Consider the following 13,130-nt stretch of genomic DNA (forward strand, 5'->3'; position numbering starts at 1 on the left):
CCTCACTTTCTTCTTTTCCCCTTTTCTCCTCTTCCTTTTTCCTCCCCTGCCTCTTCCCTCTCTCACACTTCCTTTGTAGTTCCAGCCTGTCTTTGGTACCTCCCTCGACTCCGACAGCTGTGGGTCTTTCCCCCAATGGACAACGGGCAGTTGTGGCTACTGCCAGTGGGATTGTTCACCTGCTGGACACATGTACTTGGCAGGTAGGAGAGCATGGGAGGAAGGAGCAAAGAAGTTAGAGAAACAGAAAGAGTCCTTCAGGATGTCTCCACAGGCTACCCTTCTAGACTAAGTGACAGACAAATTCACTTTGGGATGATGTCACTCTTGCCTTTTCGACAGTTTCATCCCTAGAACCCTGAGGTCCAGAGGACAAGGACTTCTTAGAATAATTCATCAGTCAGTGCAACTGTTTGAGCAAGTGACAAATAACTGTTTAAAAAATTATTAAAAGGCTGTGGAGAGATTCAAAGGAGAGTAAGAAATGGTCCCTGAATTCCAGGACCTTATGAAGGATAGTGTAGGACCATAAAAAAAAAATAACTGGGGGCGGCTAGGTGGTGCAGTGAATAGAACACCAGCCCTGAGTCAGAAGGATCTGAGTTGAAATCTGACCTCAGACACTTGACACACTTACTAGCTGTGTGACCTTGGGCAAGTCATTTAACACCAATTGCCCTAAGCTCCCCCTAAAAAAAAGCAAAAACAAAACAAAAGATGATAACTAGTACTATATGGCAATACAGCAAAATATGTAATTTCAGCACTGTGTGGGTGTTCCTTTTACTGATGCAGATTATGACTCTGTGCCTTAACATATTTTTGATGCCCTTCTCTTTTTTTAAATTACTGTCATATCCCATTGAATCCTCAACTTCTCCAACACCCACACACATACCCTGCCTTCCCACACACACAGACACACACACACACACACACACACACACTCACTCACTTACTCTATAGTCCCAGGTCCAAAAAAACCCTGTAAATAGTCTTCTTGAGTTACCATGGCCCATTATTACATTGTTCTCTGGTCAACCTTCTGGCGATAAGCTGCTCCAAACTTAGCTAGGCTGGTCCTCAGAGGATTCAGATTAATTCAAATGGACATTTGTCAAGTGCCTATTATATTCCAGGTGTATAAAACTACCAGTGGGTCTCTATTTGAAGTTCTAGTATGATAGAACCTGCTTCGGTGGAAATGATCATGACATGTTAAGGAGACAATGAGAAGATCTGGCTGGGTGGAGTGGAGGGCTCACAAAAAAAAGTAGGAGAGAATGGCAAGGTCGATAGGTCCCAGGGTCCTGGTTTAGAGTTTTTATGACCACTGTAACTTCAGAGAAGACCCAAGAAAGAGGAGTGACCTAGAACTGGACTGAGAGTCCCTTAGGACAGTCATTTGAGTACAGAGGAGCTCAGAGTCCTCTGGGTTAGGAAGGTACAGAGAGTTACCAAGCTGTCTCAGACACCTTTTTGGTTAGGATTGGAAGTCAGGAACATAAGAAAATGAGAGTATGAGCTAAGCAGAGCTTTTGTATCCACAGGAAGAGAAGTCCATAGTGAGTGGCTGTGATGGAATCGCTTCTTGTCTGTGCCCCTCAAATACCACTCTCTTCCTCGCAGCCTCGGATGGTCTCCTAGAGCTCTGGGACCTTCAGGGTGGTTGGCGGTAAGACCTCTAATTCCCCAGAGACCAACCCTGATCCTTACTAATCTCCCTCACTTTTGGTCCTTACTTCTCTAAAGGCTAGACTCCAATCACCTGAAGATCGGTAGTGGGAGTACGGCAGGGGAAAAGCAGTAGAGCCAGAGACCTCAATGAGGGAGGGGAGGAGACCCCCAGGCCTGACTTGAGTTTCCTGGGCTCAGGGTATTCCAGACCAAAGCCCACCAGCTTCAGATCACTGACTGCTGCTTGAATCCTGATCGCCGACTACTAGCCACTGTGTCCCTGGATAGACATCTTAAGGTAAAGTTGAGGATCTGGGGTTAGAGATAGAAAAAGATCTAGTTGTCCCAGGGGGTAACAAACTGATTAGGAGACAGCCCTGCAAAGCTGATCTCTTGGTTCAGAATAAAATGCTGCTTGTTGGTCAGGTGTGGCTGGCTGCCATCTGGCTTGATGGGAAGGAGAGCCAGATTTCAGAGAGGCAAGGGAGTAAATGGAATGGCCTTTGGAACCTCTGAGAGCTTAAATTAGAAAAGTGTCTGGATGTGGGGACCTCAGGATCTAGTACATGGTACCTAATGCTTATTGTCCCTCTCTGCAGCTGTGGGACACAGTTCATGCAAAGTTAGCTGCCCAGCACTTGTCCCAGAAGCCCCTGAACTGTGTTGCCTTTCACCCTGAGGGGCAGGTGATCATCACAGGAAACTGGACTGGGCGCCTAAGTGTTCTGCGACTGGACAGCCTCAGAGTAGCCATGGTGAGAAAGTCTGAGTCATTGTGGAGAGAGGGAGGAGAAGGAAGGACTAGTATGGGAGGGAAGAGTGAATTGAAGGCTTGGCATATTGGGGGTAGGATGGAAAGTGCCCCCATGATACTCTCTTTCTTTTCCTCCTAACCTTGCAGGAGCTGGGAGACCCAGGGTCCTCAGTCCGTGCTGTGGCATTTTCCCCAACTGGGTCAGTCTTAGCTGCCAGCCATCTGGATGGGACTGTTGAACTGTGGGCTTGGCAGAAGGGAGCACGATTGGCTGCCTTCCCTGCCCACCAAGGATATGCTACTTCTGCTCTCTTCCTGCAATCTGGACGCCAGCTGCTAACTGCTGGGGAGGATGGCAAGGTCAGCCCATGGATGACACAAATGGAGGGTCAGGAAAAGGAGAGCCGCCAAAAGAGCTGAATTTTCTGTAGCCCTTGGGGGCACTGGGGACATAAAGTGGGATCTTTGTGTCTCTTTTTATTGGGGAAGAGTCTCTGCAATTTCAGTAGGAGAATCTCTGTGGAGATATATACCTAAGTGGGAAAGAGCCCTGGGGAGATAGGCAGATTTGGGAGAGTACCTCTGTTGGAGAAAATGACTGGGGAGAAATGGAATCTGGGGCAAGGGAAAGGTTTGTTCTAAGTGGGTGCCCAATGTTTGGCAGATCTTGTATCAAAATTTCTGATGTATTCGGTGTGGGGAGCAGCTTTCTTTGTGTGTTGAATAATCTTTTGGTTTCACTTTTTATATTGGGCTATAGGTACAGGTGTGGTCAGGATTCCTGGGCCAACCCAAGGGGGCTTTGGGCTCCTTGCCCCTCTCCCCTGCCCTCTCTGTGGCAATCAGTCCAGACAGGGCTCATGTGGCCGTTGGTCACCACACAGATGGCATCAGAATCTACAGTACCTCTTCAGGTATTGGGATTTGGGATAGCAGGAGAAATGAATGGGGAAAGGACAGAAGATATTTGGCATAGGAGCCTGGGGAGGGGTCAAGCCTTGGGCCCTACTCTAAGCTGCTCTCTATTTGTCCAGGTACTGAAGAACATCGATGCCCAGTGTCAGATGTGTCAGTGTCCGCACTGGCCTGGTTGAACCACAGGGTCCTGGTGAGTGGTGGAGAAGATGGGAACCTTCAGTGCTGGGTGTTTGGAGATGTAACTCCCCATTGTCTCTGGCTTCTACCTGCACACCAGAAGGCTGTATTGGGTTTAGCGACCTCCCAGGAACTCTTTGCTTCTGCCTCAGGTAACCCAAAGGAATGGGCAGAGGAAATGTTCATGGGCTGGGCATATGATATCTGGAATAGTCATGGATAAGAGGGCCAATTCAATCCTGGAGACCCATTCTTGGTCCCCATAAGTCAGGTAGACTTATGTAAATGGGAAGAGGTTACTTAACTTGGGAAGGAGAGAGAGTTCTTCTAAGGCAAGAGGGAAGGAGAGAGGATGCTAGAGTCAAGATGAAGGTAAAAGGAGGCGCTTCATGCCCTATGGCCTTATTCATCTCAGTGGAGGAAGAGGCATTGTCATCTGCTAAGAACAGAATGATGTTGAGAGTTGGCAGTGGGAGTTTGAGGATAAACACAGAAAGTCACTGTAGCATCAGTGACTGAAGAATTGCCAAGTTGTGGTGGGGACCTAGTTGAAGTGAGACAGCATAAATACTGATAGGGGCTAGATGGGTGTTATTTGTAATGTGTTCATAGCACTTACTCAATTCAATATATTTATTAAATCCCTTCTGTGGTCATGGCACTCACTGTGTCTTGTCTTTGAACCTAAAAGCCTAGCTACAGTACGTAGTTGTGGCCTTACTACTTGCCTCCATAGAACTACTCCAGTCTCTTTTATCCAATTTAGTTCACTTAAGTTCCGTCCAGCTTTAATTAAGTATCTCTTAGATGTAGAAAACTGTGCAAGATTGTGGGGGAAAACAAAGTTTGGATAAGTCATAGTTCCTGACTTACCAGGATCAGCAGTGGGATAGTTTGTATACATAAATAACTATAGTACAAAATAATACGTAATACGTAAGAGAGGTATAAAGTACCTTTGGAGGTCATATGGGCATATTAACTGAAAGATTAGGGAAGGCTTTGTGAAGGAGGGGGTGTATGAGTTGAACTTGTAAGTTCATACCTGATCCTTGCTCCCTGTGCCTTTAAATCTTTTCTCAGTCGCTGGAGACTTAGCACATGTTTGTCTTTCTCTGTCCTCACCTCCGGGTGGGGTCTGGTATTGTTCCCTAAGAGTTTGTATCCTCTCTCCCCATTGCCTGCTACAGAGGACTTTACTGTGCGATTATGGTCACTGCCATTCCTGATCCAGCCAGAGATGGCAAAAGTCCTCCATCCTGGTACGGAGCTCTGTGGACACACAGGCCCCGTCACCTGCTGCAGCTTCAGCCCTGATGGGGGCATCCTGGCCACTGGCAGCAGGGATCAGGTAAACCTCAGAAGAATACCACACTGGCCTTTCTACCATTCACTCTTGCTCTGGCATACTCACCTTCCATAGTCAGCTGACATTATTTAATTCCTCAACTTTTAGCCATGAGTTTCCATAACATCAAACAAACCGATTCTGAGTTTTTGCTGATAAACTTTGACAATTCTAATTTCTTCAGTTTTTACCAAAATACAAAAGAAAAACAAAACAAAGAAGTCTTTTTTTTCCCTTTCAGACAGCAGTTTTGATCCTTGTAGTATGAAGGACACTAAAGGACATTTCGCACATACACGGAAAGAGAGATTGTTCCAAAACGGAATCAGATACTTCTAGAATAAAATGACCTCCCAGGCTTTCATGCTCAATTTCTTTTCTTTCAAATCCTAGATATTATAAAGAAGTTCATCTTGATATTTATTTACATATCTATAGCAATATCTGCATCCACATCTATGTCTATCTATGCCTGCAACTCCATCTATATTTATATCTATTCTGTCTCCCTCACTTTGCCCCTAATATTCTGTCTGGTTTGGGTACCTTCAGTCTTGGACATCTGATTCTATTCATTTGCCTTCCTTTCATACTATATCTGCCCCACTCCTTTGCCAGTCTCCTTTCTAGCCTTAATACATCTGTCTCTTTGTTCTTCACTTAATCTTAATGTCTCTTTCTCACAGAGTCTTCTGTGTTGGGATGTGAGGATGCCTGAGGCTCCTGTTTTGATGTATTCCCTTCCTGCTTGTCACCGTGACTGGGTCACTGGTTGTTCCTGGACCAAGGATGCCATGCTGGTAAGTGAGAAATACTTTCCTTTTTTTACTTTTTTTTTTTTTTTTGGAGAGCTTGGCAATTGGGGTTAAGTGACTTGCCCAATGTCACACAGCTAGTAAGTGTTAAGTGTCTGAGGCTGGATTTGAACTCAGGTTCTCCTGGCTCCAGGGCCAGTGCTCTATTCACTGTGCCACCTAGCCGCCCCAGAAATCCTTTCTTTAGGAAAGGATGCTTTAATAGGGCAGATGTTAGACTCTCTAACCCCTTCAGCCATTTTCATATTAGTTTGGCCTCTGAGCTCCCACTACTTCCATGGGATTTGAAGATTTGTGTCTAGTACCAGTGAATATAGTTGTACCTCCTATGGGTTCAAGCCAGAAAAGCATGTGCAAATAAGTAGAGTGACTAACTGTATGTCATGGACACAGTGGCATCACAGTTATTGGGCATGATATGAATGATGGTCCAGGGTTGCAACCTAGGAATCTTACCTCCAACTTTAGATTCTCCCATAACTTTTTTGAATAAGGAAAGGGGGAGGAGAAGGAAATAAGAATGTATATGTGCCAGGCACTGTATTAAGTGTTTTTTATAAGTTTCATCTCATTTGAGACTCATAACAACCCTTCGGGGTAGGTGCTGTCATTATCCCCATTTCATAGTTGAGGAAATTGAGGCAAACAGAGGTTAAGTGACTTGCCCAGAGTCACACAACTAGTATTTGTCTGAAACTAGATTTGAACTCAGGTCGTCCTGACTTTAGGCCCACGGCTTAAGGTAATCAGAGTACCCTTATAGGTGTTCATTTGTTCCTACCCTTGCCTCTAAGTAGCTATCTTTTCCTCTTTTTGATTGATATCTTTTGTTTTTATTTTAGTCATTATATTAGAATATCCCCAACTGAGAGTTTTTTCTTATCACCAAAGACAGTTAAAATCAACTGACCAGCAAGTTTTATTAAGCACCTAACATAACAAACACTACATAGTCAGTGGCTAAAACATATAAAAACAAAAGCTAAATATTCATTGCCCTTGAGGAGTTTATATCCTGATTGGGGAGACTGCATATGCATATACAGGTATATACAGATCACACATAGAGCAGATAAATTGTAACTTTGGAGGGAGGTGAAGGCACTGACATCTGGAGCATGGAGTAGGAAGGGATGGGGAGACCAGGAAAGGCCACATGCAGAAGGTGGCAGGTGAGCTGAGTCCTGAAGGAAACTAGGGATCCCAAGAGGGCAGAGGTGAGGAGGGAGAGTATGCCAGGCATGAGAGTCAGTCAGTACAGAGGTGAGGAGAATAGAGATAGGACATGTGTGGAAATCAGCAAGTAGGCAGGTATGGCTGGACCACAAAGCAAGCCTAGAAAGGCAGAATAGGGGCAGGTTATGAAGAGTTTTAAATGCCCAACAGAGGAGTTGATATTTTATCCTAGAGGCAATCGGACGTTCCTGGAGTTTGTTGACTGAAGTTAATGCAGTCAGATCTGCACTTTAGGAAAATCACTTTGGTGGCTGGATGAATTGGAGTGGAGAGACAGGTGGATGGGAGACCAATGAGAAAGCTACTGCAATAATGCAAGTGAGAGATACTGAGCCTGAACTAGGGTGATAGCTTTGTGAATGGAGAGAAAGGGACCTCTGTGAGAAATGTGAAGACAGAGGTGGCTAGATTTGGCATTGGATTGGATGTGTAGGGTTAGCGTGGGTGAGGAGTCAAGGGTGACCCTGAGTTGGAGAACCTGGGATACTTGAGAGATGGTAGTGCTCTTGTAATGGGGAAGTTTGGAAGATAGGTTCTGGTGAAAAGATAATGAATTCTGTTTGGGACATGTTAAATTTGAGCTATCTGTGGAACATCTATTTTGAGATGTCCAATAGGTCAGTGGTGATGTAGACCTGAAACTCAGGAGAAGGAATGGATCTGGATATATAGATCTGAGAGTTAGCTGGATAGAAATGGCAGTTGAAGCCATGGAAGGTGAAGAGGTTACCAAGTGAGTATATAAAGGGAGAAGACAAGAGGCCACAGGGCAGAGCCTTCAGGTATGCTGATAGTAGACATGATAGGAATAATCTTATCCAAAGACTGAGGAGCAGTCATGTAGGAGGAAGACCAGAAGAGAGTAGTATCATAAAAAGAGAAAATGTTCACGAGGGTGTCACAGTAGCAGTGCTAAGTCAAGTCAGCAAACACTTATTAAGCAACTTCTACTGCCAGGAATTGTGCTAAGGACCAAGGATCCAGAGAAAGGCAAAAGACACTCCCTACCCTCAGGGAGTTTGCAGTCTAATGGGAGAGACAACATGCAAACAACTATGTATAAACAAAATATAGACAGGAGAAAATGGAAAAGTCAATAGAGGGGCGGCACTAGCATTAACTGGGATCAGGAAAACCTTGAAGAAAATAAGATTATAGCTGGGACTTGAAGGAAGGCAGGAAATGAAAATAAAGAGGGTGAGAATTCCTGACATGGGGGACATCCATTGAAAATGCCTGGTGTTGGGAAATGGAGCATCTTGCTCAAGGAACAGTAAGGAAGCCAGTGTCACTGAATCAAAGAGTACATGGTGGATAGCAAAGTGTAAGAAGGCTGGAAAGACAGAAAGGGACTAGGTTTTGAAGATATTATAAAAATTATATTATAAAAAGCCAAACAAGGATTTTTTATTTGATCTTGGAGGTGACAGGGAACCACTAGAGTTCATTGAGGGCAGCTAGGTGGCATCGTAGATAGGCCTGGAGTCAGATTCATTTTCTTGAGTTCACATGTGGCCTCGGTCACTTACTGTGTGACCCTGGGCAAGTCACTTAAACCTATTTGCCTCAGTTTTCTCATTTGTAAAATGAGCTGGAGGGGGAAAAATGGCAAACACAACAGATTCTTTGCCAAGAAAACCTCAAATGGAGTCGCATAGTGTTGGGCATGACTGAATGACAAGAAGAGCTTATTGAATAGGAGGGAGAGTGAGATGGTCAGCCCTGGACTTTAGGAAGATCACTTTGACAGCTCTGTGGAGATGGACTAGAGCAAGGCAGGTCGACCAGCCAGAAGGTTATTGTGATAGTCCAGGAATGAGATGGTGAGGACCTGCACTAGAGTGTAGTGGCAATGTCAGGACAGAAGAGGGGGATATATGAGAGAGGTTATGAAGGCAAAGTTGACTGACCTTAGCAATAGACGGGTTATGGGGGATAAGAGAGAGGGAGGAGTATAGGATGACACTTAGTTTGTGAGACCGGGTTCCTGGGAGGATGGTATTACCTTCAACAGGAAGTTAGGGAGGAGAGAGTAAGTGCTTAGTGGGAAAATCGTCAGATAGTGTCAGACAACACATATAAACATTTTGTACCAGAATTTATGTCCTTCTCAAAGGAAAGGAGGGAGGTGCAGGTGCATGTCCATCTCTTTTTCCCTCAGGGCCAACAGTGGTTACTGTGCTGTTACAATATTTGATTTCATTGTAATGTCTGATCTCCCTGTTTCTCCAGATTCCTTATATTCATTGTTTATCGTGGCACAGTAATATTCCATTGCATTCATGTTTCATGATTTGTTCATTCCCCAATTGATTGGCAGCCAGGTTTCCAGTTTTTAGATAGCTTTTTATCTAAACAGATGGATAGACAGGCAGGAAGGCATCTCTTAGTCTCTTGCCAAATCTGTATCCAACAAGATGCCACTCTAAAAGGGAGTGAAGACAGGCTGTGCTTCCAGCCCTATGTCTTATATATAGCCACTGCTAAACAAAAATAGAAAGCATGAATGTCCCTCATCTGTGACCTCTAACTTCCAGCTCTCCTGCTCCAATGACGGTTCTATACGGCTATGGGACCCAGTGTCCAGCCAGCAGCTTGGCCAGTTTCTAGGTCATCAGAGTGCAGTGAGCACCGTGGTCACTGTGGTGAGATAGAAATGGGGCTTCCTGATGGGGAAATGATCATGGGGAGGCTGGGTGAGCGACACTCTTTAGGAAGACTCTAGATTTGGAGGGCAGTCCTATACTATAATTGGGGTGATCAAGTGTCCTAAATAATTTGTCCATATAGGTTTCAAGGGTATCAGTCAGTCAATAAGCATTTATTCAACACCCACTATGTACCAGAGCCTGAGCTAAGATGGGGTTACCAAGAAAGACAAAAGATGCGCCCTGCACTATAGGAGCTCACAGTCTTAACGAATTGCTTTGCTTGGGGTAGGGAAGTAGGAGTCAAGAGTCTGGTAAGAAGGGTAAGGGGATGCTCTACAAGAGGGAGAGTGATACATCAGAATTGAGCTTATTAATGAATTGTTATGGTGAACCCACTTAACTACTTCCCTGGGTTTGATTACTTACTCCAGATCACTTAAGCTTAAGGCTATATCTAATTCTTTCCCTTCTGCAGTGGGTATATGGGTGGTGAGACAAGCTATGGCAAAACCCACACTTACCTGTCCTCAACATAACCATGCTTTTGATGTGGGGGTGGGGTGGAGCAGGAGGAACATGTGGTATCTGTGGACCGGGATGGAGCACTAAAAGTGTGGAACCTTCATGGAGTGGAGCTGACCAGCATTCCTGCCCACTCTGGACCCATCAGCCACTGTGTGGCCACCCTGGAGCCTCGTACAGGTGACAAAACTCCCTCCCTCTGTCCCTTTCCTTCTTCCTTTCTTGGCCCTCTATCTGACCTCCTCCCTCCATTGTCTCCATCTCTTCTCAGCTGGACAGCCTGGGTCAGAGCTCTTAGTAGTAACTGTTGGACTAGATGGAGCCACACAGCTGTGGTATCCACTGTTGGTGAGTCCCCAGTGGGCTTGAGGGAAAGAGGGAAGATGATGATGCCCTGACCATAGTACTGTGGATTATTGACTTACCATCTCTACTTTCCCTACAGGTGTTTCAGACCCATACCCTTCTAGGACATAGTGGTTCCATCATTTCAGCTGCAGCCTCAGAGACCTTGGGTCTTCTCCTGACTGCTTCAAAAGATGGCTCAGTGAGGCTCTGGCACGTGCCCGAGAAAGTGGGTAAGTGGGCCGCGAAGAGTCGGGTGGAACTTGTGACAAGGAGAGTCACTTCTGCTTTCATTCCAACTCTAGTTCCTCTTTGTTAGCGTATACATCTCTGCGTACTATTTATGTGCCTATTAAATTTATGTTTTGGCACTACAGATACTCCCCAGCCAACACACAGCCAGTCCTCTGACAAAGTATATTCCTCAAAAATAGTTTGTTGTGTTGTTAAAAAGAGGGATATGGCTTTTCACTGGTGCCAACATTCTGTTGCAAATTAAGAAGTGTTGCCTATCTGTTTTGACGGTGTTATAGTCAGTGTTATCTTGTTCTTCCTCTGATGAGGCCTCTCCTCCTCTCCAGATAATGTAGGTGCCGGTGAGAGGCCCGCAGCCATTACTGCTGTGGCCTGGGCTCCAGATGGTTCTCTGGCTGTGTCTGGCAGCCAGGCTGGGGAATTAATCCTATGGCAGGAAGCCAAAGCTGTAGCCAGAGCTCAAGTGAGTAGAAGTGGCTTCGGTTTTATTGGGGCCCCACCTAAGGCTTGGTGCTTAGTAGTGTGGCCTAGGAAAATAGTTGTGCCTATGTTTGAAAGAGAGGCTGGGTGGGAAGGCTGGTTGGGCCCTTGGAAGGACCCAAGACACTGAGCCCACTTTGTGATTTGTACCAGGTCCCTGGCCGGGTCAGCATCCTGTGCTGGTCCTCTCCACAAACCTTCTTTGCTCTGATCAATGACAAAAATCTCAGCAAGTGGCAAGTGGCAAAGGAGGGCCTCGCGCCCAACATTTTCAGGTGAAATGGAGGTAACAGGGACTTCAATCACTGAGCAAAGGGGAACACAGGTCAGATCACTGCCCTTTTTCAGTATTTGGGTAAAATATCCCTGGAAGAATTATGATTCTTGGAAAAGGATTTCATCACCTCTGTCTTAATCCCAAGGAACTCAGGGGTGGCTCTGGTGAAACGCAGTAGGATTTGGACATTTTTCTCCCTTCTATTAATTTCCTAGCCTGGGCTATAACCTTCAGCTGAACCTGAAGGATAGCAACACTCTGCTCTCTGCTATGGACTTGGCCCCAGATAGCTGCTCTCTCATCTTGGCAAAGCCCCTTTTGGGGATGCTGCTACTGAATCTAGATTCTTCCGTCTCTGAATCCTGGTAAGATCTTAGGTACTGCCTTCTTCCTAAGTTGAGGCATGAGTGGGAAGAACCTTCAGGTATGAAGGTTTTATCTAACTTGTACAGCACAAGCTGCCTCTCTCTAAAGTTGATCCTGTTTATGAGTCATGGATATAGATCCATTGAGTCATGGGAAAAGGTTCCAAGTTCAATCTCTGTTCCTTTCACTCTAGGCATAAATTCCCTCTCAATATACACAGTATGTTTTCTACCCACAAGGAATATGGTGTATTTGTCCTGGACACTCTGGGTGACATCTCACTCTCTGTCTATGTAAGTCTTTCATTTGTGGCTAAATGCTTTTCTAAGTGTATGCTCCTTGAGAATATGGATGGTTTGATTCTCTGTATATGTATCCCTAGCACCTAGCATGGTTCCTGACTTGTGGATTACTATGCATACATGATTCATTTATCTTTTTGCATTCATGTTTATTGTCCAATTATATAGAGTTCACTGGGGACAGATACGTCTAATACTTTGAACCTCCTATAGGGTCTAACATGGGCACTCAAAGGTTGGTTTCTTTGGTGTGGCTAAGGTTTGCAAATGGCAGGGAATCCTGCAGATAAATTAATGTGCATACATGCCTGTTCCTATCTGTCCCTCGACAGAGACAGAAAGAGTCAGATATAGTGGAGCACGTAAAGAATTTTAATCTACAGCTGGAAAATCCCAAAGGAACGCCATTGTGGATAACCCAAGCCAAGCCTGAGTCTGGTAAGCTGCAAAGGATCCAAGAGAATGGGGGGGCCTAAAGGGGAAAGGTGCGTGCTGAGGGCCTAGTGGCTTGCTCTGGTTCTAACTCTGCCCTGGGAATGGCAGACTCAGCTTTCCTGTGTACCAGCTCAGAAGGGGTCCTTTGGAACATGGCAGAACGTACCCCTGAGGGAGACTGGGGCACCAGCAACATATGGCAAAGCAACATACAACAGGACACAGGCAAGGAACTGGAGTTCCGGAAGTTGGAGACACGGTGGTCCAAGAAGGTGAGATAAGACAGAAAGCAAGAGTTTTGTAGTAGGTAGGGCTCTGGGGGAGTTTAGCATGCCTCTCTCTCCCTGCTCTGTCTCTCTTTAGATACATGCTGGTTCAGTCACAGCCCTCCATGTGCTCCCTGAACTGCTATTGACAGCCTCTGAAGACCGAGATGTGAAGCTCTGGGAGAGACCCAACCTACAGCTGGTGAGCATGGCATATGGGAACTTGAATGGCACCAGGAGGGAAAAGCTAGTATTTTGGCCAGTTCCACAGACCCTATAGTGAAAGCCTTGAAAGTGAGACTGTGT

The 13,130-nt window shown here is 45.5% G+C and overlaps 1 protein-coding gene across 1 annotated transcript in view; it reads left to right on the top strand.

The window, feature by feature from the left end:
* The window catches only part of TEP1 (telomerase associated protein 1), a 58,530-nt gene that overhangs the window by 42,921 nt on the left and 2,479 nt on the right, over positions 1-13,130 (top strand). The window contains exons 37-56 of the mRNA XM_069097696.1: positions 80-203; positions 1,551-1,675; positions 1,876-1,975; positions 2,277-2,432; positions 2,579-2,791; positions 3,192-3,345; positions 3,466-3,678; positions 4,717-4,877; positions 5,561-5,674; positions 9,463-9,570; positions 10,146-10,278; positions 10,370-10,446; positions 10,544-10,676; positions 11,025-11,161; positions 11,332-11,453; positions 11,671-11,820; positions 12,015-12,114; positions 12,456-12,561; positions 12,667-12,830; positions 12,922-13,026. Of these exons, the coding sequence (XP_068953797.1) occupies positions 80-203; positions 1,551-1,675; positions 1,876-1,975; positions 2,277-2,432; positions 2,579-2,791; positions 3,192-3,345; positions 3,466-3,678; positions 4,717-4,877; positions 5,561-5,674; positions 9,463-9,570; positions 10,146-10,278; positions 10,370-10,446; positions 10,544-10,676; positions 11,025-11,161; positions 11,332-11,453; positions 11,671-11,820; positions 12,015-12,114; positions 12,456-12,561; positions 12,667-12,830; positions 12,922-13,026 (2,695 nt within the window). The remainder of the gene's footprint in view (positions 1-79; positions 204-1,550; positions 1,676-1,875; positions 1,976-2,276; positions 2,433-2,578; positions 2,792-3,191; positions 3,346-3,465; positions 3,679-4,716; positions 4,878-5,560; positions 5,675-9,462; positions 9,571-10,145; positions 10,279-10,369; positions 10,447-10,543; positions 10,677-11,024; positions 11,162-11,331; positions 11,454-11,670; positions 11,821-12,014; positions 12,115-12,455; positions 12,562-12,666; positions 12,831-12,921; positions 13,027-13,130) is intronic.

Source organism: Petaurus breviceps, unplaced genomic scaffold (assembly GCF_028583685.1).
Source record: "Petaurus breviceps papuanus isolate PSGF00001 unplaced genomic scaffold, PetGlider_PUasm1.0 37, whole genome shotgun sequence".
In the NCBI taxonomy this organism is placed as follows: Eukaryota; Metazoa; Chordata; class Mammalia; order Diprotodontia; family Petauridae; genus Petaurus; species Petaurus breviceps.